Source organism: Phyllostomus hastatus, unplaced genomic scaffold (genome assembly GCF_019186645.2).
Source record: "Phyllostomus hastatus isolate PE091 unplaced genomic scaffold, TTU_PhHast_1.1 phas_contig_283, whole genome shotgun sequence".
Taxonomy (NCBI): domain Eukaryota; kingdom Metazoa; phylum Chordata; class Mammalia; order Chiroptera; family Phyllostomidae; genus Phyllostomus; species Phyllostomus hastatus.
Genome location: NW_025333833.1, coordinates 17062004 through 17086227, shown reverse-complemented (window position 1 = coordinate 17086227; position 24224 = coordinate 17062004). Strand labels below are relative to the sequence as shown.

The 24224-nt window shown below is 38.2% G+C and overlaps 1 protein-coding gene across 4 annotated transcripts in view; it reads left to right on the top strand.

Moving 5' to 3' along the window:
• Nucleotides 1–1963: 1963 nt before the first annotated feature.
• Nucleotides 1964–24224, top strand: part of RCOR3 (REST corepressor 3) — a 52064-nt gene continuing 29803 nt past the window's right edge. For 2 of the 4 annotated variants that reach the window (XM_045838394.1, XM_045838392.1), the window contains exons 1-7: nucleotides 1964–2129; nucleotides 2588–2644; nucleotides 12756–12833; nucleotides 15424–15476; nucleotides 17275–17436; nucleotides 18781–18905; nucleotides 19669–19747. In XM_045838394.1, coding sequence (XP_045694350.1) covers nucleotides 1964–2129; nucleotides 2588–2644; nucleotides 12756–12833; nucleotides 15424–15476; nucleotides 17275–17436; nucleotides 18781–18905; nucleotides 19669–19747 — 720 coding nt within the window. Of the gene's footprint in view, nucleotides 2133–2587; nucleotides 2645–12755; nucleotides 12834–15423; nucleotides 15477–17274; nucleotides 17437–18780; nucleotides 18906–19668; nucleotides 19748–24224 lie in introns of all 4 variants that reach the window. The other 2 variants (XM_045838393.1, XM_045838391.1) reach the window with 1 other exon arrangement.

Here is a 24224-nt window from a genome sequence, read left to right as displayed (position 1 = left end):
GTATTTCAAAGCCAACTGTCAGAAAGCTGGCTGGCCAAGGATGCCTCGTACTGACATTTCTTGGTGAATTCACTCAGTACAGGACCAGAGATGCTGAATCATGTTCATCAGAAGCTTGTGTACGTAAAACAATGGAAAATATAAGTGTCAAAGAAAATGGCTATTTCATTTCATTTGGCCAGGATGTTCTCTCCTTATAAAAAAAAAAAACTGTATGTGAATTAAAATAATATTCAGAACTGTTTGTTGAGAAAAGGAATAGAAGGTCTGGTCATATGACTTAAATACTGAATAGAATTATATCAAGCTTTGATAGAAAGCTGAAACTATTTCTACCACGAGAACCAGATGGATGTTGCACCTGCCCAGCAGACTTTCCTTTAGACAGGGGCCCCACCAAATATTTACTTCCAGGCTTTCTTTGGCTCATTTCCTAATTTAAGTGAAGGCTTGCTCTGTCTGGATTGATCCACTCTGCATTGACCTAAACTAGAATCCTCCCAAAGCAATCTTTTTAAGTGTTTGGAAGATATCTTAGTGTTGACCCCAAATACTGCTCTACATGTATCTACATACTAGATGCGCACTGTCAGTTCTCACATACTTACTCATGAGGGAAAAAAAAAAAGAAAATCATAAATAGCCCCCAAAGCCAGGCAACCTGGCACATAGCCAAAGTCCTCAAATCTGGTGAACGAAAAACGCAGTCCCCTATGCCTCCTGCCTCATGCAGTTCAGAAAAGCATTACAGAGCACATCTGCGGCCAGGCTGGAAAGCCTGCCAGAGTGCGGCTCCGTCTTCACCTTCTCTCCGGGACTCCGCCCTCGCTACAGCTCTCCTCCAAGCCTTGACCGCAGGCTGACACCGACTGGGTAGACGCCAACTGGGCAAGAACTCCGTCCTCATTTCGCCACTGACAGCAGCCACTCCCAAAACTAATGAAATTCCAACCAAAAAAGAAAAAGGGGAAAAAAAAAAAGGAAGAGAAGGTGAGGATTGGAAAACGAGGGTGAGGAGTAAGGTTAAAAGCAAAAAAAACCTTTTAGCAAAATGCAGCTGCATTACTCAGCACTGGAAACTCAGCTCGGCCCCATCGGTCTCTCTAGGGAATCAGGCCCCAGTTCAGAGATTCAGAAACTAAAACGGCAGCGTGTATGGCCGTGTCTACTTCTCCGGCCGGATGGGCCTGGGGACGCAAAGGCCGCCTGCTCCACTGCCCCATCCCACCGCGAGCAAGCGCGCGACACTCGCCGGTCGCCGGCGGAGGGACTCTAGTGCCGAACAGCCAGCCATCGCAGTTCCCGAAGAGGGCCGCGCTCCCGCCGGGGCGCATCCGGCCCCGCAACCCCCTCGGAAGAACGGGGGGAGGGCGGCTCCCGGGACCCGGGCGTTTCAGGTCGCGCGGATCTTCTCACGCCAGCCCCGTTCCTTCCGCCCAGAGAAGGCAAAGAGTCCCGCTCCTTCGCGTGCGCCTCCGCCCGGGCTCCAGAGCGCCCCCTAGGAAGGAAGTCCGAGAGGCGGCGGCGCCTCTGCGGCGATTTTATTAGTGATCTTCGGGGGAGGCGGCCCCGTCTGCCGGCTAGCGGGGCTTCCCCGGCCCTCCCCGTCTTTCCCCCGCTCCCCCTCCCCGGCGGCCGGAACCTCCCTGCGGGGCGGAGTGATACTGACGGCGGGGTAGAGCGCGGCGCGGCCGAGCGGGGAACCCGGGACTTCGCGGGGCGGGAGGCGAGCGGAGGGGGGAGGAGAGAGAGGCGGGGCCGGGGCGGGTTGTTGTGAGGAGACTGCGCTACTGCCGGACCGGGGCGGTTATGGCGGCTCCATATTAACACCCTCCTCCTCCTCCTCCTTCGCCGCCGCCGTCTCCTCCTCCTCCTTTCCCTCCCGCCCGCCCTCGTGAGTGATCTCCCCCTTCACCCAGCCGCCTACCTCTTCCCCTCACCTTTCCCCCTCCCCTCTTCTACCATGCCGGGCATGATGGAGAAAGGGCCCGAGTTACTGGGGAAGAACCGATCGGCCAACGGCAGCGCCAAGAGCCCGGCGGGTGGCGGTGGCAGCGGCGCCTCGTCCACGAACGGCGGGCTGCACTTCTCGGAGCCCGAGAGCGGCTGCAGCAGCGACGACGAGCACGGTGGTAGCCTCGAACTCCTCCCCGCCAGCCCGCCTGCCCCCTCCCTCCTCCCCTCCCCTCCCCCAGCCCCCTCCCTCCGCCGCGCTCCCGCGCTCCCTCCCCTCGGAGCCCGGGCGCTGCGGTCGCCTCGAACTCCCGGTGCAGTGCAGCAGCACCCCTGCGACCCCCGTCCCTCCGCCCTCGACCAATCCCCCGCCCTCACCCCCCCCACCACGCTCCCCGCCCCCATCCTCTGCCATCTCCCGGAGTGCCCGGAGTTAATATCTTCCCAGCCACCCTCCGCTTCTTTCCTCCCTCCAGCAATTTTTATATTTTATTAAGTGTCTCTTCCTTTTTCTTTTTTCTTTTTCTTTCTTTTCTTTTCTTTCTGTCTCCTCTCTCTGTGTGTGTGTCTCTCTCTGTCTGTGTTTCTCTGTCTGTCTGTCTGTCTGTTTCTCTCTCTTGGCATTGCTTTGCAGATGTTGGGATGAGAGTCGGAGCTGAATACCAAGCCCGGATCCCTGAATTTGATCCAGGTAGATATATTTGCTTAGGCGAAACCTAGTCTCCCCTTTCCTGGGATTGCTTTAGGGTGGAAAGGGTAGAGGGCGGGCGGGCGGGGTAGGGGTCCGAGTGTGCGATTGGGAGGGGATGCGGGGCTGGGATGGGCAGGCATCTCTAGCGGGGAGGCTGTCAGGCTTGGCAGGGCTGTGACACAGGGCGTGTGGGCAGATGTGTGCATTGCAAGGTTAACATGGTTTCTTTGGAGGCCACTTGCCCGCTGGTGGCATCGCCCTTCTGCCCCCTGAGCTCGGGGCGAGGCGGGGGAGAGCAGAGGGAGCCAGCCCTCGGAGGATTGGGGGTCCAGGGAGAAGGGACGGCGGGGCCGTGTGTGAGAACCAAGCCAATATCAATGGCTAGATCCCCGGGCCTCAGGAGCGGAGGGCCGCGCTGCGCGAGGGCGGCGGTGCCCAAGCTTCTGTCACCGGTCAAAGCCCAGGGCGAGCCTTCCTCGACCCGAAAGCACCAGGGATTTTCTTTTTCCTTTCTTTTTTTTGCTAGGTGGTGTAGCTTTGCTAGCGACAGCTCTGCAGAGTGTAGGAGCCGGGGAGAGAAAGGGATGGAGGAAGGGGGTGGGGAGAAGCCAGAGGCACACACCTCTCTTGCGAGCCAGCCGTAGGAAGTCAGACCACAGGACAGTGGCGGCAGCTGCCAAGGAGACATTTTCTCCCCGAGCAGCCAGGTTCCAGCGTCCTCTGCCAACCCAGCTTGCGGGCTCCCTGTCTACTTTTCTCCAAACAGGCTCTCTGGCGGTCACGGGATTTCAGCCTGGACGGGGATTGGGCGAGAGTTCCGCATATGGAGGCACCCTTGCTGGAGCCTCTCGTTGTGGAGCGTGGAGCGTGTTTCCTTCTCCCCTCCCCTCCGCACCCCACCCCAGACCCTCTTCAGTTCAGGCTGTGGACAGACTTTGAAAGGGCTGGGTGCTTTGGTCAGTTTTTTGCCCATTGCCTACTCATTATGAAACGTTGCGTCTGTGTGGGACTCTTGAAATCTGTATTAGATATTAATAGGTCTTAGTTGTATTTTCTTGGGGTGTTGAAATAGTATGTTTGATTGTAAGGTATAGCTGGGTATCTGCATTCCTCCCGTACCCGTTACGGCAGTGCAAAATTCACCAATCATTCAAAGAATTAGGTAACAGCTCTTACTGTTACAAAGAAGAGGGTAAAATAATGGATGTTAAAAGAATTGTCAGTGCAGGCTATGTTTCAAAAGGTAAAAACAATACAGGAGTGCTCACTGGATCTGGATTCCTCTATAAATGAAATGGCTCTTAATACATTTTATTCAAAAGCTATCAATGTGGGTACTAGTGGGCTTCACATAATTTTAAATGTTTTTGTGAAATTAACTTTCTTTGATGTAGCTAGTAAGGGAATGGCACTTTCACATTACTGTGCTGTCTCAGGTTTTAGCTAGACATTTGGAAACGTGCTTTGGCTTCAGGTAGACAGAGTTTGGGTCCCAGGTCTTCTTGGTTACAGTGTCCTCACCATACCCAGGGTTGCGGGTTCAATCAGTCAGGGCACATACAATTAATGAGTGCATAAATAAGTGGTATAACATCAGTTTTTTTTCTCTCTCTCTTCTGCTGTCTAAAATCAATAAAATAAAGTATTTATGGAACTGGGCAGCCAGAATTAATTCATAGGTTAATAAACATACCTTTCTTTTTGCTCTTAGGTTTATATTTCATAGACAGGTTATTTAGGGGGTCTATTTAGGGGGAAGCCAGAACTATACACAGGTTATTTAGGGGTCTTATGTTTAAGAGTCAGACTTCATGTTGGAACAAATTCATATGTAATGGCCTGATCACAGTAAAGCATTTTTTGTTTCACAATAGACTAAATCCAAGAACAAATTTCAGAGTTTGAAAAATAATTTATTAAAAATGCACAAGACTGCCTTGGCGGGTGTGGCTCAAATGGTTGGGGCTGGTCCGGTAAACTGAAAGTTTGCACATTTAATTCACAGTGAGGGCACATGCCTAGGTTGCAGGTTTGGCCCTGGTCCCCAGAGGGCGCCCAACCTTAGGAGCAGCAGCTAATCAATGTTTCCCTTCCTATTGCTCCCTCCTTTCCCCTCTCTAAAATTAACAAGTATGCCCTTGGATGAGGATTTAAAAAAAATGCGGAAGACTTTTTAGATGATTTTACATGGCCACTGTATGGATTATCCAATTTACTTGATCATCATATTTTGCTTATTTTGAACCTAAGTCTTGAGAGGGTAAATAATAGAGAGGGTAAATAATAATAATCTCTTCATAGAGATTATTTACCCATAACCATGTAAGTCATTTGGAAGAAGAATTTCTTAGGTACCAAGATTATGATCAGAATGTAGGAAAAGTAAGGAGATTTTTTTGGTGGTAGATCATTTAACTGGAGGAGATGATAATAGAAATTAAAAACAAGGAATGAATTATTAAATGACTTTTAGAAAATATAAGAAGAATTGAGATTTAAGTTAGAATTACTGAAGTTAGAGAACAGGAATAGTTTATGTTAATTAATGGACCATTGCTAAGAATGCCTTAATAAAAATTTACTAACTGGATTTCTGATTATTATTTTCTCAGGTTCCCTTTCTTTTGATTCTTTACTAGGTCTTCCAAACTTCTATTTAGTACCTACTTGACTGTGTATAGCACAAGGAACTGGTTTGTGTGATGATTAGGAGTCTCACATCTTATAGTATGCCTTTTAGCTAATGTGGCATAGTGACCTGAGATGAACTACCTGATGTATCCAGGCCTTAGTTTTCTCATTTGTAGAAAGGAAACAATGTTAACTATATCACAAGAGTAAGTGAAAATTAGTGTATATAAAAAAAGGTGTTCTTCAAAATAATTTACCTGGATACATACATACATGTAAAAGAATTTTGAAAAAAACATTCTCACATATTTCCAAGTTGCCATCTATCATTTGTCACTATTTAAATAGTTGAGAAATGTAATTTTAAGTCTATTGAAAATATTAACACTTTGAAAAAGCTGTTATGTCCTTATTGTAAATGTATGCAATTAACTATAAATACTAGAGTAATGTGATGGTATCTATTTTATAAAATACATGAACAGGCTCCTAATGGTCTGAAAGTTTACATTGTTCCTTTTTGTCTTTGAAGTTATTTCCATGCATTTTTCCCCACATTTTTATAATGTATTTTTATGTTTGAGAGTGCTTTTTTGATTAGCTGTCTACTTTCTCTGCCACCATAATATGTATTCTTGTGAACAGAGGATTCTAAGTGTTAAGTCTCTTTCAGCTTGAGTTACTATAATTAGTGCATAATTGGTTAATATTCTAATAGGCATGGTGCCTTGGATAAAGGAGGGCATTGCTGATAGCCTTTGGTAATACAGAGACTTTAAAATCTTAGGTAGTGTACTCTTATAAGACTTGGAATGGGTGGGAGACCTGCCTTTTTATTTTAGTGAGAGAAATGCATTTCTGAAGAAAGAGGTCAGATGTAGAATGAGTAGACACCTTAGACTGCAGGTGAGTTCCCAGGCAGATTGTCTTGAAGGAGAACATAGGGCAGTTGAAGGTCTGAATTTGATTTCCATAAAACATACTCATGCTTAGGTACCCCCTTGGAAAGTCTTGGTTTACCGCAGTGTGAAGTTGGTTAATTAAGTATGTAATTCAGAGCCTAGTTCATCAGTGGTAGAATTTTTAAAAATATTTGAAGTATCTTAATATTTTTAATGTTAAATTACTTGGGATATTTGTTCCATGATTTTTTTAATATTAAAATCTTAAAGGAAATTTAAAAAGCAGATTTTTATTTTTGTACTTTGAAATTTGCTATTGGTGTAGAAATCCTAGTTTATCAGAATTACACAGTCATTGCTCTGTATCCAGTGAGGATTGGTTACAGGATCCCTGAGGATACTAATATCCATGAATGTTCAAGTCGCTTGTATAAAATGGCGTAGTATTCATATATAACCTACTCATATCCTCCTGTATACTTGAAATATCTCTAGGTTACTTAGAATACTGGATACAATGTAAGTAGTTGTAGTACAGTATTGTTTAGGGAGTAATGAAGAGAAAAAACAGTACATGTTCATTATAGATACAACCATCATAGGCCTAACCACATAGTACACATCCTCAACAATGTACCATTTTTTCCCAAATATTTTTGATCCCATGATTGGTGAATCTGTGAATGTGGTGCCATGGATACAGAAGGCCACCTGTACTTTTGTTTTATAGTTGTTGGTTTTCCCCAATTTGTCCCATAAATGTACTTTACCAACTGTAGTTAAAAAGATCTAAAACAATTCCAGCAGGATTAAACTTGTGTTTCACTTAATATTTTAAAAAACTGTTCAATAATTTTATTTCCAGAACTGGCACACTACTATACTCTTTTTAAATTGTGGTAGCTTGCTACCTAAGTTTGGGTTGGTTGGTTTTTTAATCCATTCAGAAATTAGGATGCTTCTAAAGCTTAGTTATTTTGTTGTGAGTAAAGTTTGAGTCTCAGTACTATTCATGAGTATCAGATAGTTTTAAGATAAAGTCTTCAGTATTGTTACAGATAAAAGAGGAATGCACATTGGATTTGTATCCTTTAAATATTTTAGTTCATTTTAACTTTTCAGTGGAAACAGTGACACTTGATTGGATGCAAAGTATCCTGGGGGGTAAATGGTTTTTAATAATACAAGTTACTTTCTAATATTCTTTTATAGCAGAGGAATCGGGTTTGATATCAGAAAAACTGAAAGGTATTTCAGCTATTCAATCTCATTTTCAAAGGGTTGGCGATAAGGGGCTTCAGCTGTTTGTGTCAGAGCCCCTTGAGATTTTATTCACTCATGTTTTTATTTGATTGATGCGAGAAGGAGTCCTAGAGCAGAGAAAGAAGGGAACGTAAGAAAAAACTGTTTTCGGTAGGCATAATAAGTCTTATAAAATGCTTACCATTTGCCAACTACTTCATTATATTCTTTAGTTTTTGAGCAACTCTGTGAAGTAGGTAGTCTCATGATCCCTATTTTCAAAGATGAGTTAAACTGAGGCACAGATAGGTTAAATAAATTTGCTCAAGGTGACAAAGCTAGGAGGTGGCAGAGCTGGGATTCAAACTTGGAGTCTGTCTCTATAATGGTTACACTCTTAATCTTTATACTAAGATGTCTCTCCTTTTCTTCAGTCATGTCTTGGGCCTTATTGACACATATGTGATTGAAAAAGGTGCAGTCCAGGTCAAGGGCTAGGGAAAGAACGCTGTGCGATGCCTACTGGGGCATTCTCTGCTGTCAGACACGCCTGCTCCACACATACCCACACATCCACGTTAGTTGGAGCTGTTAGTCCCCGCAGCTTGGGTGCCAGTTCCTTTCAGATCAAGCCCTTAATTACAATGCTAAGACTTTGGGTGAAAATTGAACTATTATTCTTCATGGGAAAAATACTTTTTATTATTTACTTTTTTAAAATCATCACTGGATATGTTCATTGATTTTTTTTTGAGAGAGAGACATCATGTGAGAGAAACATAGATTGGTTGCCTCTCGTATGTGAACCTGCAACCTAGGTATATGCTCTGACTGGAAATCAAACCCACAGCCTTTTCACCAAAAGAATGATTCTTCTACCAACTGAGTCACCAGCCAGGGCAGGAAAAATATTTTCTTTAAAGTTTATGTTTGTTTAAGAAGAGATCATTAATGAAGATATTGTGATTCAGACCTGTGATGCAGCAGTCTGTAAAGCAAGGAAATATGTTTAAATATTAAGTATGTTATGCTATTAAGACTTGAGACTTAGTGGAAACCTTTGTTGCAGTCTCTGTTTAATTAAGTAGTATATAAATTATCTTACTGTCACAATCCATTGTGAAAAAGAATCAGTGCCATGTTAAAGGATGGCAGTTAAGGATACTTACTTGAAATAGCAATAGAGTTTACTAATTAAATTAAGGCTTCTGCTCTGGCCAGTGTGTCTTGGTTGGAGTGTCATCCAGTAAACCGAAAGGCCACAGGTTTGATTCCCTGTCAGGGCATATGCCTAGATTCAGGTTCAGTCCCCTGTCAGGGCATGTTCGAGAGGCAACCAGTCAGTATTTCTCACATCAGTGTTTCTCCCTCCATTCCCCCCTCTCTAATATCATCAATAAGCACATCCTCCAGTGAGGATAAAAAAAAATAATAATAATAATAACAACAATAAAAGGCTTCTGATCAACTTAGATAGGTTGTCTATATTATTTCTGTTGAATGATTTGGCTCCTTTGCTTTTGTGTTTTTATTTTATGTGCTTAAAAATAAATATATATTTTATGTTTTTAGCAAGAGAAAATAAAACTTAATACATATATATGTATAGGAACCCCTCCATGAGAGAGTTAGAGGTAGACAGGGATAGCCTTATAAGACATTGTAATCTAGCGATGAGGTGGTCATGAGCCTTGGGGGCTTTAAAGGCTCATTGCAGGATGATAATCAGGATGATAATTGCAGATACTCAGTAAACAAAAATTTGCCCTGCCATGCTGGTGAGTCAAAAAGTTTATCACCAATAATCTCCTATGGGCAAGCCCTCTAATTCAGATTTTTCTAGGCAGTTAAGAGTAGGGGGAAGAAGCTTCTTCTGAGCCTGTAGCTAAAGTAACCTTTAGCTCAATACAGTCTGCATCCCACAGAGACACATCTCAGAGTGACTCACTTTGGACCCCCACAGTTTCCTGCTCTGAAACGTCCCTGGAAGTTTCACATTCCAGAATTTGGCCCAGTAGATTGTTCTGTGTCTCATTAAACCAGTCTCAGTCTTGAGAAAGGTTCAGTTTAGGTAAACAGTTGTATCTCATTTCAGGAGGTGGTGATTCAGGTGGGCTCCCAAAGTTAAGGCTATGGTGCAAGCAGTCATGTATTTAATGAGAAGCATCTCTGTGGAAACAAGAAAAAAGTTAATCATTGGAGCTGACTATAATCTCAGTTTCTGAGTTTTGAAAGCAGTCAAGAAGATTTCTAGGTGTCTGTGATCACCTTTAGGTGGATTGCATGCAGGCGGTTACAGTCTCTTAGAGTCTCCAGGTTTGCAGTTTGAGTGTCTGGTGATCTTTCTGCAGCAGGCACAAAGACTCTCCACAGATGAGCTGTGGTTGTGATTTTTCTGAAGTCTACGTCAGGTCATCCCATTTTAGCTTTCATGGCCTTGGAAAGGGGGTAGTTGTAGTTCTTAGTGACTCCATGTCAAAGGATAGGGAAATGAAAATGTTAATTTGGAGGGTTGCAGCTAAATATTCAAGAAAACTAGAAAAATTCAGGAGCCACTGCAGTTTATAGGTAAAAATAAAAAATTTTAAAACACTCAAAAGACAATGAACTGTACTATAATGTAATATCCACAAAGGTGTATGGTTTCTATTGAAACAATTTTTCTCTCTAAAATCACCCCCACCTTTACCAAAGATAATCAAATTGAGACATAATATATTTGTAAAATGAGTCTAATTTCAATAAACTTAGCCTGATTATTTAAGTCCACCAAGAAAAGTAATCAGCCACATAGGTTCTTTTAACTCTGCTTTGCTATAATTTTCCATAAGGACTTTTCTGACTGAACTTGAAAAAACTTCTCAAGGCTAAGAAACCAAGCGTCATACTTACCATCAGACTTTGCCCGCAATACCTATAGAATTGGGGTGAATTCCTCTCTCTTCGAGGTAGGTACCCATTGTATCCTGAGATTCTTTCCATGAATCTCCCAGGAAGCAACCTTTGTTCCTTACCTGGAAGGACTATTGTGAGTCATGTAAGCGAAGTACCAGGCAGTTTTTCCAAGGAACTTTTTATTGGCTTCCAAAGTCAATTTTGATTCCTTAAAGCTTTCTGGTCATACTGAACCTGTGCATATTTCTCTCAAATATGACATTCCAGTCTAAGCCTTGTGTCCTGTTATAAAGAGAACTGATCTGTATTGAACTTTATACAAACATATTGCCTCAAAAATAAAAGTACTCATTGAAAGTTTCCAAAGTCTGAAGGGATCAAAGACAGAAAAAAATGTTTCAAATGCTTACAAAAGTGTAATTTACCAAAGTGCTCTAGGTCATAGGTACTTTAAGAGAAAGGAAAAAAAAATCTTTATATGTAGAAAACAAAAGATTTTAAAAATCAGCATTTCAAATAAAAAGTCATAAAATTGTAATCCTTCTCATCTGTTCACTCAGTCCTGTGTAATTAAATTTGTTCTGCTTGAGTCCAGTTTTTCCATTTGTTCTCTCCACCTTGCCTCATAATTGAAGGTAATAGGGTTAGTCACAATTCCAAGCAGTTTGCAAGTCTGTCCATTAAAGTTCATATATGATCTGCTCAATGAAGTGGGTGCTCCAGTGACTAGAGATTTTGGAAGTTACACCCCAAGGCGGAAACATTTGCTAACAGTTTTTCTTGCCACTGCATCAGCCTTGTGGCAGGGGGAAGCTTCACCTCATCCAGAATCCATTCACACAACACCAAGAACATGCTGAAAACCCAGACTAAGTGCCAGTTGAATGAAGTTCTGCTGAAGTGTACTATGGTTGATGAAGGAATGGGAAAACCTAAACATATGCCAGGGAACCAGAGAACCAAGCAGTTAGTTGCCTTGGGTTTCCTATAGCCCTGACCATTTAATTTACAGTCATTGTTCAGCCATTTTAGTTAAGTGTATAGTTTTAATATTGAAGTTTTTAAAAGACATTAAAATTTATTTTCATTGAATATAAATTTTAGATAATGTACTTCTAACTTGCATTTTCCTAAATTCTTAGCTCCTATGTTTGTCCTCTTTTGTTAAACATACTTAAGACGAAATGTGGTAGGTTTCGCTTTTAGATTTATTGCGTAATTATGTTTTTAATGTTTTTTTCTAATACTGTATTTTGATAGTGTTCTTTCATTTCTCTTATCTCTATCCTTAATTTTTCCATATAGTAAAAGAGATACAAATTTTAAAAACAATTTTGGATGCATATTTCACTAACAGTATATCATTTTTAAACATTTGTTGAATATACAGTAGTGACGTATGATGATTCTCCAAAAATAAAAAAAATTGATGTTATTGCTCAATAGATTAGCTTCTCTAGATTGAGATTATAGTAGTAGTTCCTTTTGCTGGAAATGAATGTTCTGTATTTCAGATGTCTTACAACTTTATAAATGATTGCAGTTTAACCTCAGAATTCTAATGTGAATAATTTTGAAATTCTGGCCATTATTTGCTGGGAGCTATCAACACTTCATAAAAGTCAATTATGGCATGTTTATAAGTAACTCTTCTTAAAATAGGTGACAACAATGCTTCATTTGTCAATAGTTTTAATTAGCTTGAATACACCTAAGAATTAGGAAGAAGGCAGAAAAAGACCAGGCCCCACAGGCAGGTATTTGGCTCTGCAGTAGCTGTGTCAGGCATTCATTCATTCTGTCTTTTAATTTACAGTTTCAGTAGAGTTTGGTTTTTCTGACTTTTTAGATTATAACAGGTTAGAAGTAATTTAGAAATAGCAGTAGTGTGCTTCTAGATTAGAGGTAGATTCTCAAATTACTTTAAGAAGAAAGAGCATTATTCTGCTTTTTTTACTTTGCTTTCTTCTTACACAGAGCACATACTTTTATAAATGTAAAATGTAAGAAATTAAGTCTAAAAAGTAATAGCTGGCAGACTTCTAGCAAGTAATAAGATTAAGTAAAAACCATGAAAAACAGATATAGTTTAAAAATTACAGTAATCTTGGCCCAGTTAGATATAGGACCAAACAGTTAACTTATCACCTGAGGTATTCTTCTGTGGTTTTAAGAGTTTTTAGTGACTTCTAAGTAATGTATACAAGGTGGAGTCAGGGTTATCTGTAAAGTAGTAGAGATGTGTAAGGTACTTAAGAAAGTCTTTTTAATTTAAAGGGGGTAATGTCAGTCTGTTTTCCTTCTCTTTATTTTTTTGTACTTGGTTTCTTTGCCCTCTTTTGCAGGTACTATACCAAATAGAAGTAAACTAACATTGCTTACATGCATTATGAACGTAAATAAAAATCCATCATATTCAAATTAATTAATTTTTCCTGCAGGTGCTACAAAGTACACAGATAAAGACAATGGAGGAATGCTTGTATGGTCTCCATATCACAGTATCCCAGACACCAAATGTAAGTTTTCTGAAATTGAATGTTTATGTCAATAAGGATCTATCAACCAATTAAAAATGCAATTTATATTTGTTTTTGGGTCCCTTAGATGCTCATAAGTAAAACCAGTTTGTCTTTGTTTTGTTTTGTTTTTTGATGGAGGTTGTTACATTAGAATGTTTTTCCTTTTGAAAGGCAGTGGGTTGATCATTCCAATTTGTGTCAGGCCCAGGAGGACAGAGGAAACCTAGGATCTGATGGCATTGCTGCTTAAATCCTCAAGCAGGGGAGGGAGTTACTATGTAGACATCTGCACAGGCTTTTCCTCAGTGTATGGAGATGTAAAGAAATGCCTTCAAACTTCAAAGAGCCCACTATCATTACCATTTTAAAGAGGAAAGGGGAAAGAACTGACTTCAGCAGCCATCAATCAGGTCATCTCTGTGCTCTCCATTTCTGGACTGAGACCTTCTGGATCATTGACCATGCACCTCTTGAATCATGGTGTGGCTTTAGACTTCAATGTGATGTAGCGGACCTGATCCTTTGCGGCACATCAGATATAGGAAACGTGCAGGTAACAAAACTAAGATCCCCATCCCTCCATTTAGTTATCATTGAATTTACTAAAAACAAACAAACAAACAAACCCCACTGAAAGCTATGCTAGCAGCTGTAAAATAAGCTTATCTTTTAAAAAATATTTACTAATCTTACAGCTGTCCCATGATGGTTTATGTAGTCCCATGAAAAGTAATGACCATGTGCATAGTAAGTCTATACTTATTGATGCAGTAAGAGAACTAAAAATTGGAAACTGAATAATATTCTGCATACCTGATAATTCTTCTATTTAAGGGCTATAAAATACCACCAAAAAGATCTAGCTGATAATCTAGGAGTTCCGTGTTCTTGAAGCATTCTTAAACAAAAACATGAAATTACATTTGGCCTGGGACTATATACTGAGAAACCTGAAAAAGACTATCAAGTTTCTTTGGTTCAATCCTCATTATAGGCCCAGATTTTCATTTGCAAACTGAGTGTCAGGGTGTCACTGGCTTTTGCTGTTTTAACACTGTTTTACACAATGGTGCCTTTCTTAGCAAAGTGGTTAACAAAATTCAGAAAGCCAACATTTCCTGGTAGAATAGTGTCCATGTGGAAGGAATATCCCCGGGGGTTTAGGGCTCTGCATTGGAATCACTTGGGGGAACATTTAAAAAGCAAACACTACTGATAATTTGGTCTCGAGCTCAAACCAATTCAATCAGAGTTTTCAAACATGGAGCCTGGACTTTTTAAAAGCTCCTCTGCTGATTCTAATGCATAGCCAGGGTTAAGAACCACAGCTTGATTGGTACTGTTTAGCCTCTGTTTATAGGACTAGAAGACATTTTTGTTAAAGTTTAATCAGCATAGATTTAGACCTTTCATATGTTTAAGTACTATGGGTTCTAAACAAAATATAATATTTGGATTTTCCATACTAAAAGCTTACAGTCTTATGGAGATATAATAACATCTATAAAAGATAATTATTCTAATAGCATTATTTTTCTAATAGCATATTTATATATTAATCTGCACTCTACTGACTAATAATGATAACAAATTCTTATAAAATACTTAAATGTGCCAGGTGCTATTCTAAGTACTTTACATGTATTAGCTCATTTATTCCTAGGAGGAAGGTGTTGTTTTTATCACCATTTAGAGTGAGGAAACTAAGGTAGAAAAAAGCCAAGTTAATTGCCTAAAGTTAAAACTCTAACAAGAAGGCTGAGAATCAAGCTCAGGTAGACTAGCTGTTCTAGGATCAGAACTCTTAACCACTGCTTCTCAAAAATTTGCTTAAAGAATATATATGTATACATGTGTATATAGGTGTACACATGTATACATATATAATAATAAATATGTATCAAGAATAACTATAGACTTCACATAAAACTGCGTCTTGCTGAATGCAAAATGGCAGGCTTCTCAGCAGTGAGGCCTTAAAATAGCCAGTGTACCATTAGAAACTGTGCTTATCTAAATAATTCTGTTGACCCGATTTCATACGGCACATGAATGAAACTGGAATATTCAAGCACCTTTTGTGTGCCTAGAAGGAAGAGCGGAAGAAAATTTTAGGGATACTGAAGCATACCTAAATATGTTGTTACTATGTGTAGGTGACAAAAATGGGGAGGTAAAGGCTTTGGGTCAACTCTAAATATGAGATAGGGTCCTAAATAGCTAAATAACTTCAAATGAAGACTGCAGCAGAAAAATCAGTAAATTGTCTGATATTTTACACTGTAATTAGGGTCCATTGGCTACCCTCAGATTGATCTTTTTTACGTACAAAAATAATTATAGTAATTGAATTTAATAAGTATATGCTTATATGGTCATAGAGAGAAGTCATACTGAGTAAAATTTTAAACCAAGTGAACTTCTGACCCTGTTCATGCAAGTAAAAGTCTTTAGTAATGTTTAATGGAAAATTACTTTGGTTATTTCTTACCCCTGGACTATAAATTATTCTGCTTTGTTAAAAAACAGTATAGACCTGGGCAAATGAAGTAAATATAATTAATTACGTAACATTGTTTCATTACAGTGGATGAATATATTGCAATTGCAAAGGAGAAACATGGCTACAATGTGGAACAGGTATGTAAAGAAACATTTTAATATTAAGACTTGCCTCAACATGTACAGAATCCAAAGAACATCTCATGATCATTTCTGTCTGAAAAGGACAAGTTCAACCAACTTTAGAGACAACTAAAAGTTCTAACAAATTCTCACCTTTCAACATTAACAATTTTGCTTGTATAAACACATTATTTTTCTCAAGAGCTTGAACATTTTTATTTTTCTCTAAATACCTCTGTTTCTTATTCTACTTTGAGTTTTAAGAGTATCTGAAATGAAGGCCTTCAGAATTACTCTGGCAAATGCTTACCAAAAAGGGAGAATTTTTTGAGTACAGATAATTCTCTTTGACTTTTTAATCCGGAAGACTAAAACTTAATCCAAAAGTTAAACTTTATATTTAAAGATATATTTAAGACTTTTAAATTATGAATGAAATAATTCACAAAGAGATTTTTAAAAATTGGATAACTTTAGAAGGAGATATATATGGCTTATGATTTATTTATTCCATACTGATGCAGAGATGGAGAATACAGAATCATTTAAATCTCATTTCAACTAAGTATTAGATTAACTTTTGTCAGAATTACTAGTAAAATAAGACAAATACCTGTAACCTGGATTATTAAGAACTGACTTTATAGTCAGTAACATGGTTGTATAATAAAAAGTCTTTTTTCTGAAACTGAGGTGTTTATCTAAATATAGTTATCTTTTCTTATGAATTTGAAACCTTTGATTATGTATTTGGTTTTTAAGCCTTGACTTTCTGTTTAATATTTAAGAAAGTTAATTCTTTAAAATATGACTGTACATATGTTCATTTCCATGTTTACTTTTAAGTATACCAAAGTACAGAATTGAACATTAAAACTCTTAAGAAATAAAACTTTATCCCTTAAATGACATCCATACCTTACTGTAAAGTTAAAAGCCTAGTGCTTACCTGTAATAAAAAAATTGTGGAATGTTGGAAATTTTTTATTTAAGGCTTTCCTGTGATTTGCTAATAAAATCATTGAAGTTACTAATGTGCCTCATGATGATTCTTTGTATACATTATGATAATAAAGAACTTTAAAAATACATACGATAAAAGATTATTATAGTTGTAGCTGAGGTACTCTTCTTGGACGTGTTTAGTCCATGATATATTTCTAAAAGGTTAAAAGAACTACCATATTTTTTCGGACTATAACATGCACTCGCCCCCACTCCCCCAAATTTGGGAGGAATAATGGTTGTTAATGCTGCTGTTGAGTTCTGTTTACATATATTGGTGAAATATTATGTTATTTATGTTATTAAATATTTTACCACATTTTTTGCTTCAAAATTTTTTTCCTGTTTTCCTCCTCTAAAACCTAGGTGCGTCTTATGGTCCAAAAAGTAGTTCTTTAAGTCTCAACTGAGCACTTCTAGTTTTGTGTTATAATCAATAATTTTCATTCAACTACTGGTTTACTGGGTATTTTTCCTTTTAGCATATTTTTCTCTACACATTGACCAATGAATTAATGTGGGTAGAAGTCTTGATATGAGCCTTTAAACCTTCTGTAGTAATTATAATCACTCTCCTCAGCTCACAGAGTTTCCCAGATTCTCTAGCAAATACGGTGTGTAAGAACACCCACCTTTCTGAGGCCCTGGTTTAAAAGAAATAAATAAATGAGGTCTGCTACTTATGCAGCCCTGATTGAAAGCCCCAAACTATGAGTATATCTTTAGTTGAAGTCATAGGCTTAAGATTTTTATGTGGTTTGTGTGATAAATCCATTAAAAACCAAAGGGGATTGATTTCTCTTCAAAGGCACTTGGCATGTTGTTCTGGCATAAACATAACATTGAGAAGTCCCTTGCCGATCTCCCTAATTTTACTCCCTTTCCGGATGAGTGGACAGTGGAAGATAAAGTCCTATTTGAACAAGCCTTTAGTTTTCATGGGAAGAGCTTTCACAGGATTCAACAAATGGTACGGTAATTTTGGTCCTAACTGTGATTCATACCTGAATGATACCTTATGCTGATACTGAACACTTTCTAACTATTAAATAAAAAAAAGTTTTCCAATCAAACTAATTTTTAAAAATATTTGCAATAAGTATATTTGCATATAGCCCTATTGTCTGCATTCACTCTAGTGCATGACAATTATGTGCTATTTTATTGTAATAAATTAACTTTTATTGTGACAAATATATGTATAATAGTACTGTTTAAAAAAAGTTTGTCATTCCAGGGAAAAAATCATAATTTTATTTTTAAATGTTTTATTTTTTAACATAAGACTTCCATTTTCTAATTTATATTCCTTTAGATATGAAGATCAATTTTTAAATATTCTGTAATTCAGTATTTTTCAGGTGCTGTAGCTTTCTTGTTTTTAGAAGAAAATTGTTCCTTATTTCTAGTTCTTAAATTTTCAGTGTCAAAATAATATAAACCTGAGAAATTGCTGCATTAAACACTTTTAACCTGAATAAATAAAAACTGGTTCATGTTTGAAAATATATCTAAGTGTCTTCTATAATCGTAACAAACATTTTTGATTGGGAGTGTGCATCCTTGTTTGCCTGTATGACAAATCAATACATGATCATTAGTCATTTTAATACCCAAAGACTTGATTTGGTAGCTAAAGTGTATTTACATTATTTATTATTTCAAAACATGGATTTAAAACAAAGTTATTAAAAAAATCATTGTTAAGAATTGAGTAGCTTTTCTTGAAAACATCATGCTAAGTGAAAGAAGCCATATATAAAAGGTCACATGTATGATTTCATTTATATGAAATGTTCAGAGTAGGCAAATCCGTAGGGATTAGGTTAAGGCGAGAATAAGGAGGGACTGCTGATGGGTATCGGGTTTCTTTCTGAGGTTGTGAAGATGTTGGGAATTGAGTGATGGTTGCGTATAGTAGTGAATATACTAAAAACCACTGACTTAGACACTTAAACTGGAGAATTTTATGATAGATGAACCATATACCAATGAAGAATTCTTATTTATAGAGGGGAAAAAATTATGTAGCACTGACTGTGCTGGGGACTTCTGGGATCATTCTCACTGTGTTTGTGACAATTTTCTCCCCTCCCTGAGAACAAATAGACATAATGTCAGTGACATATGTGTGGGTAGGGTGCTATGACTGTAACACACATTTTATCTTTATCATTTATGAAAGTACCCATAAAAATGTTTTTATCTATGCCTTTGTTTGCTAAGTATCAAAGAATAATATCAGAAATGGTCATTTTGTTAACTGGAGTTTATGAATTAAACTTGCCGATATTAACATGATTTTTTTTTCAAGCTTCCAGATAAGACAATTGCTAGCCTTGTAAAATATTACTATTCCTGGAAAAAAACTCGATCTAGGACAAGTTTGATGGATCGCCAGGCTCGTAAACTAGCCAATAGACATAATCAGGGTGACAGGTAGGTTGGATACCTTTATATAGTTACATTGTTAAGGACACTATTGGATTTATTACATTTTCTAAGGCACAAAAATTATCACAACACCTTGTAAGTACTTTTTATCCTTACATTCATGTTTCTGCTTTGACAGAAAGAGGTGAGTGATCAAAAATCTTATTAGTAAGAACTCTCTTTAACTCATTAGCTGTTAATCATAGCCAGCAAACATTTCAACTGTGTTACTTTTGATCTGTGTTTGACTATAATCCCAAATGCTTCCTTTTAGTAGTAATATATTTAATACATATATTTAGAATCTATTAAATATATCTAATAAATTCATTCTATAAAAGATGCTCTTTCCACAATTACCTCGGTAATTGAAGTTCACATTATTGTAACTGTATAATTATGATAGTATAAAATAATTTTGTTAGCTGGTTTTTGTCTGTCTTTATTGTCCAACTGGAGAACTGAAATAACAAGTATTATATCAAATTAATATGTGTTCTTTTTCACAAATGACAATTCTTTCTAAATATCTTTCCTATTGAGTTTTTTTTTCCAGCTAGAAATGTTTGCTAAAATGAATCTCTGTGCTTTAAATGTTTCTCAACACTACAGAAATCTGTATTATAAAAGCTCATCTTCCCAAGGACAGCCCTTGTTCTGTTGGGAAATACTTAGTAAACTTATTAGCAAGGTATATGACCCTTTAATAAGAGCACTGGAATACAATAAAAAGAAAGGAATTAAGTTTACTGCCTCTGTCTCTTCTCAGTGACGATGATGTAGAAGAAACACACCCAATGGATGGAAATGATAGTGATTATGACCCCAAAAAAGAAGCCAAGAAAGAGGTAATGTTGATCACTAGAGCACTTGTAGTTGTCCTACAAATCTACTCAGAAAGAATGAAGACTACTTCATGTTAAGAAAAACATTTTTACATAATGATTTAGGAGGTTGTAAATTCCAATATTAATTAGAGTTTTGGGAAAAACATTAATACCTAGAACTCCAGTGAACCAGTGGTTTAAGTAAGTTTGGGGTTATCCCATCCACTCAGAAGTATCAAAAGCCCTGTCACGATCCCTAATCTTTAATCCATAGAAAGGAAGTGAAATACCCTCAGATGTATTCAATGTAAAATTAGGCTTTCTGGTTGTTACCCAATTTTCATTGAAAACACTTTTTTTGTTTCATATTATACCACATTGGAAATGAGTAATGGGTACACTGACAGCAGTGAAAATGGAAAGCTGCCTCAAAGGAAAAAATGGAAGAATTTCTTAATGTGACGATGATAATAATGATGACTTAAAATCATTAAGAATAGGGTAAATTGATACACATGCTTATTTAGACCGAATGTTGATAGGTAAAGGCTTATGAAATATAGGCAGCTGTGCAATAATGAAAATAACATTGAAATTGGAGATAGAGTATGACCTCATCCAATTTAACAACTCTTACTCCTTTTAAAGAACTCATTGCCATGGCCCATTCTAGCCATTGTCATTCTCTTAAACTCTTTCATCAGTGAAATTTTAAAAATTCTATTCTTACCTCAACTTGGTATTTTACTAATTGTGTTAATATTGCTAAGTGGTCTCAAATTTATTCATTCCTTCCTATTCTCCCCCCAAGTCTGCCTGGTTTCCCTAAGCCCAGTAATCAATTACGTAAATTGTTCTCTTTCCAGGGTCTTTCACCTACCACTTCCCTCATCCTTCCACTCTACCTTAATCTCATAAACCCACACTGCTCTTCTTGGTCTGAGAGGCACAGCATGGGAAATGACACAGTCCTGGAAATTCCTGCCACTTACAAAAAGCAGTTTTCAATCTCAGTGTAGTCCTTAGCACCTCTGAGTTTTTAACCATTGATAACCCTAAGTTTTTTCCATTGGTGAAATAAAAATGATAGAATTGTTTTGAGATCAAAGAGGTAATATGTATAAAAGCACTTAGTACCCTGAACATAGTAAATCTTGAATAAAAATTTCTGTGTTTCTGTTATCTGAGAAACTTTTTTTTTCAGCAACTGCTTTAGACACTCACCCTTTTCTCCACATCCTGCAGGTGCAGATAAGATTTTGCAGGGATTGAGAGGTACTCCCCACAAAATCTTGGCAGATAACTTCACCTCCTACTTCACAGAGGAAATACCAAGCAGAAACTCCTTTTGGTTCCAGTCTTTCCCCTAACCTTTGTGCTAACCCATACTACCCTTTTCATCTGAGTATATCTAAACTCAAAATATTATATTAAAATTATTCTATTCTTCCCACTAAGCAGTAAACTCTTTGAAGGTGGAATCTGAGTTACATTGTATATCTTACATCCCTTAGCACAGGGGTGTCAAACTCATTTTCACCGGGGGCCACATCAGCCTCATGGTTGCCTTCAAAAGGCCGAATGTAATTTTAGGGCTGTATAAATGTAACTATCCATTAACAGTTAAGCAAGAGCTCGGCACTGCCACAGAGTAGAAACAAGGAGCTGGGCCGGATAAAACAAGGTGGAAGGCCAGATTCGGCCCACGGGCCTTGTGTTTGCCACCTGTGCCTTAGCACTTAACACCATGCTCATTGTTCAGTTTCTTACCAATACTTGATATGATCAGACTTTGAAAATATTACAACTCTGAATATGAAATGATATTTAGTACCGTCTGCTGAATGAACAGTCTGTGCCTGAATGCCTCTCTCTCACTGTAAAAAAGGTACCTTCCCTTGTTCTGCTTATTTCACTGATTGTTTGAGCCTATTAATCCCTTCTTATTGCCTCTAGACTTTTTCCATCCCTTCTCTGTGCTGTATTTTCATCCTTTTCATTACAGCTGAAAATAAGCACAAGTCTTCCATTTAAAAATATAACTATTGCCCTGGCCAGTATGGCTCACTTGATTGGAACATCATCTGCTAAACCAAAAGTTCGCAGGTGGGATTCTGGGTCAGGACACACAGGCTTAGGTTGCGGGTTCAGTCCCTGATGGGCACATAAGAGGCAACCAAATGATGTTTCTCCCCTTCTGTCTCTCTCTCTCCCTTCCCCTCTCTCTAAAATTGGTGAGCATGTCCTCGGGTGAGGATTAAACAAGCAAACAAACATAACTATCTCTCAACTAATCTACACAAAAACCTGTTCCTTAGCACTGCCTCACTCCAGAGTTTGCCTCCGTCAGGCTTTTCTTCTGTCCCTTCACCTCCCTGAAACTGCTGACAGGTCAACAGTGGCCTCCTGCCAAATCCAGGAATTTAATATTATTCATTGTATTCTACTTGTGCTTTCTATGTCATTTCAAGTTATTGACCCCTTCATCTTTTATAACACCAGTCTCTCATTTCTGTTTGCCTTTTAATGTTTTTATTTTTAAAGATTTTATTTTTAGACAGAGGGGAAGGGAGGGACACATCGCTGTGTGATTGCCTCTCATACACCCCCTACTGGGGACCTGGCCCAGCACCCAGGCCTGTGCCCTGACTGGGAATCGAATCAGTGATCCTTTGGCTCACAGGCCAGTGCTCAGTCCACTGAACCACACCAGCTAGGGCTCTCTAACTTTTTAATTGTTGTTTCAAATTTAGTGACTCTTTTTCAATTACTCAATTCATTTTATTGTGACACTTTAAATTCTCTCATGTGACTGTAAATTTTGTCTTTCGTCTTCTGTTTGACTGCCTTATTTTTAGGTATTATTATCTAAATTATCTTCTCTCATTTACATGCCACCCAGCTCTGCACACCACACCTTCCAATCCATTCTTTACCCTTTTGCCAAAGCAATATTTTAAAACCAAATTTATTGCTTGTAACCCTTCCATGACTTTGTCTATTTTTGAAAAAAAGCTCACTAACTCTCTAGCTAGGCTTTCTTCACCCCATCCCATGTTTCTAATTACTAACAGAGTTGTAGATAAGATTTTAAGTTCCATGCATTATGTCCTATGGTTATATCAGTCCCTTTATTCTGGCGTTTTCTTGTTTCCCAAATCTGCCAAGGAAATTCCTTATAACTCTATAAGATACAGCTTCTCTGTAAAAATCTCCTGTGCTTTATCTTAAATTGACCACTTCCTTAGTCTTCTTTAAATCTATTGGAGTACTCACGCAGAGTGGTACTTGTTGATTGCTTACAGTTTCCCCTTTCCTACCTGCCTATCCCTGGTGGAAAACTCTTTAAGAGCAAAAATTGTGCCTTATCTACAGGTCCTAGTACATAGTAAGCATTCAGTCAAATTTATTATAATTATACACTCTTAATTGTATAAATCTGAGATTAAGGATTTGGGTTATCTAGACAATATGTATGTGTGTGTAGTACTATTTTATCTAACTATGTGAGGTGATACATACAGATTTTATCTTTGTTTGCCTATTGAGTTCATCCTATTAGCAAATAAGGTGAGAGGAGAATAAGTTAAAAAGTAAAAGAATATTGCAGGGTTGTGGTCCAGGGCTGACACTACATGTCAGCAGCTTCATTCATTTCTCTGCTCTTTCACAAATGATAGGGACATCAGGCAGGGAATGATACTATATTATTGCCTTTACACAGATCTAACTTCTGTAAGTTGTGAACTACACATACCTTAGAGCAGGGGTGTCAAACTCATTTTTACCCGGGGGGGCCACGTGGTAGCCTTTGAAGGGCCGAATGTAATTTTAGGGCTGTATAAATGTAACCACTCCTTAACTAGGGGCAATGAGCTCGGCACTGCTGCCCCAGGTAGAAACAAGGTGCCAGGCCGGATAAAACAAGGTGGAGGGCCGGATTCAACCCTCAGGCCTTGTATTTGCCACCTGTGCCTTAGAGTGTGTACAGTGTAAAGAATAGTAATAAAACAAACACCAGTGTGTTCATCACTGAACTGAAGAAACAGAAGTCCTGTGTGTGTTTCCTTAATTGCACCTCCTTTTCCTTCTCTCCAAAGGGAACCTCTCCTGAAAAGGGAACTCTATCTTGAAACTTACCAATTATTCACTTCCCTTATTTTAATAGTTTTATCACATATGTATGTATCTCTGAGCAACTCTTACTTAGTTTTGTTCATTTCAAATTTTATTTAAATGGAATCATATTGTGTGTATTCTTCATTTACTTGTATTATGTTGTTGTCCAATATGGTTTTGCAATTCATTTTATTGCTGTATTATAGCATTCCATTGTATTCATATACCACAGCTTATCCATTCTTTTACTATTGGACATCATTTCCAGTTTTTTATTATAATGAACAATACTTATAAGGAAATATCCTCTGTGTGTGTATATATATACATATACCTATATATATATATGTATGTATTATGTGTGTGTATATATATGAGT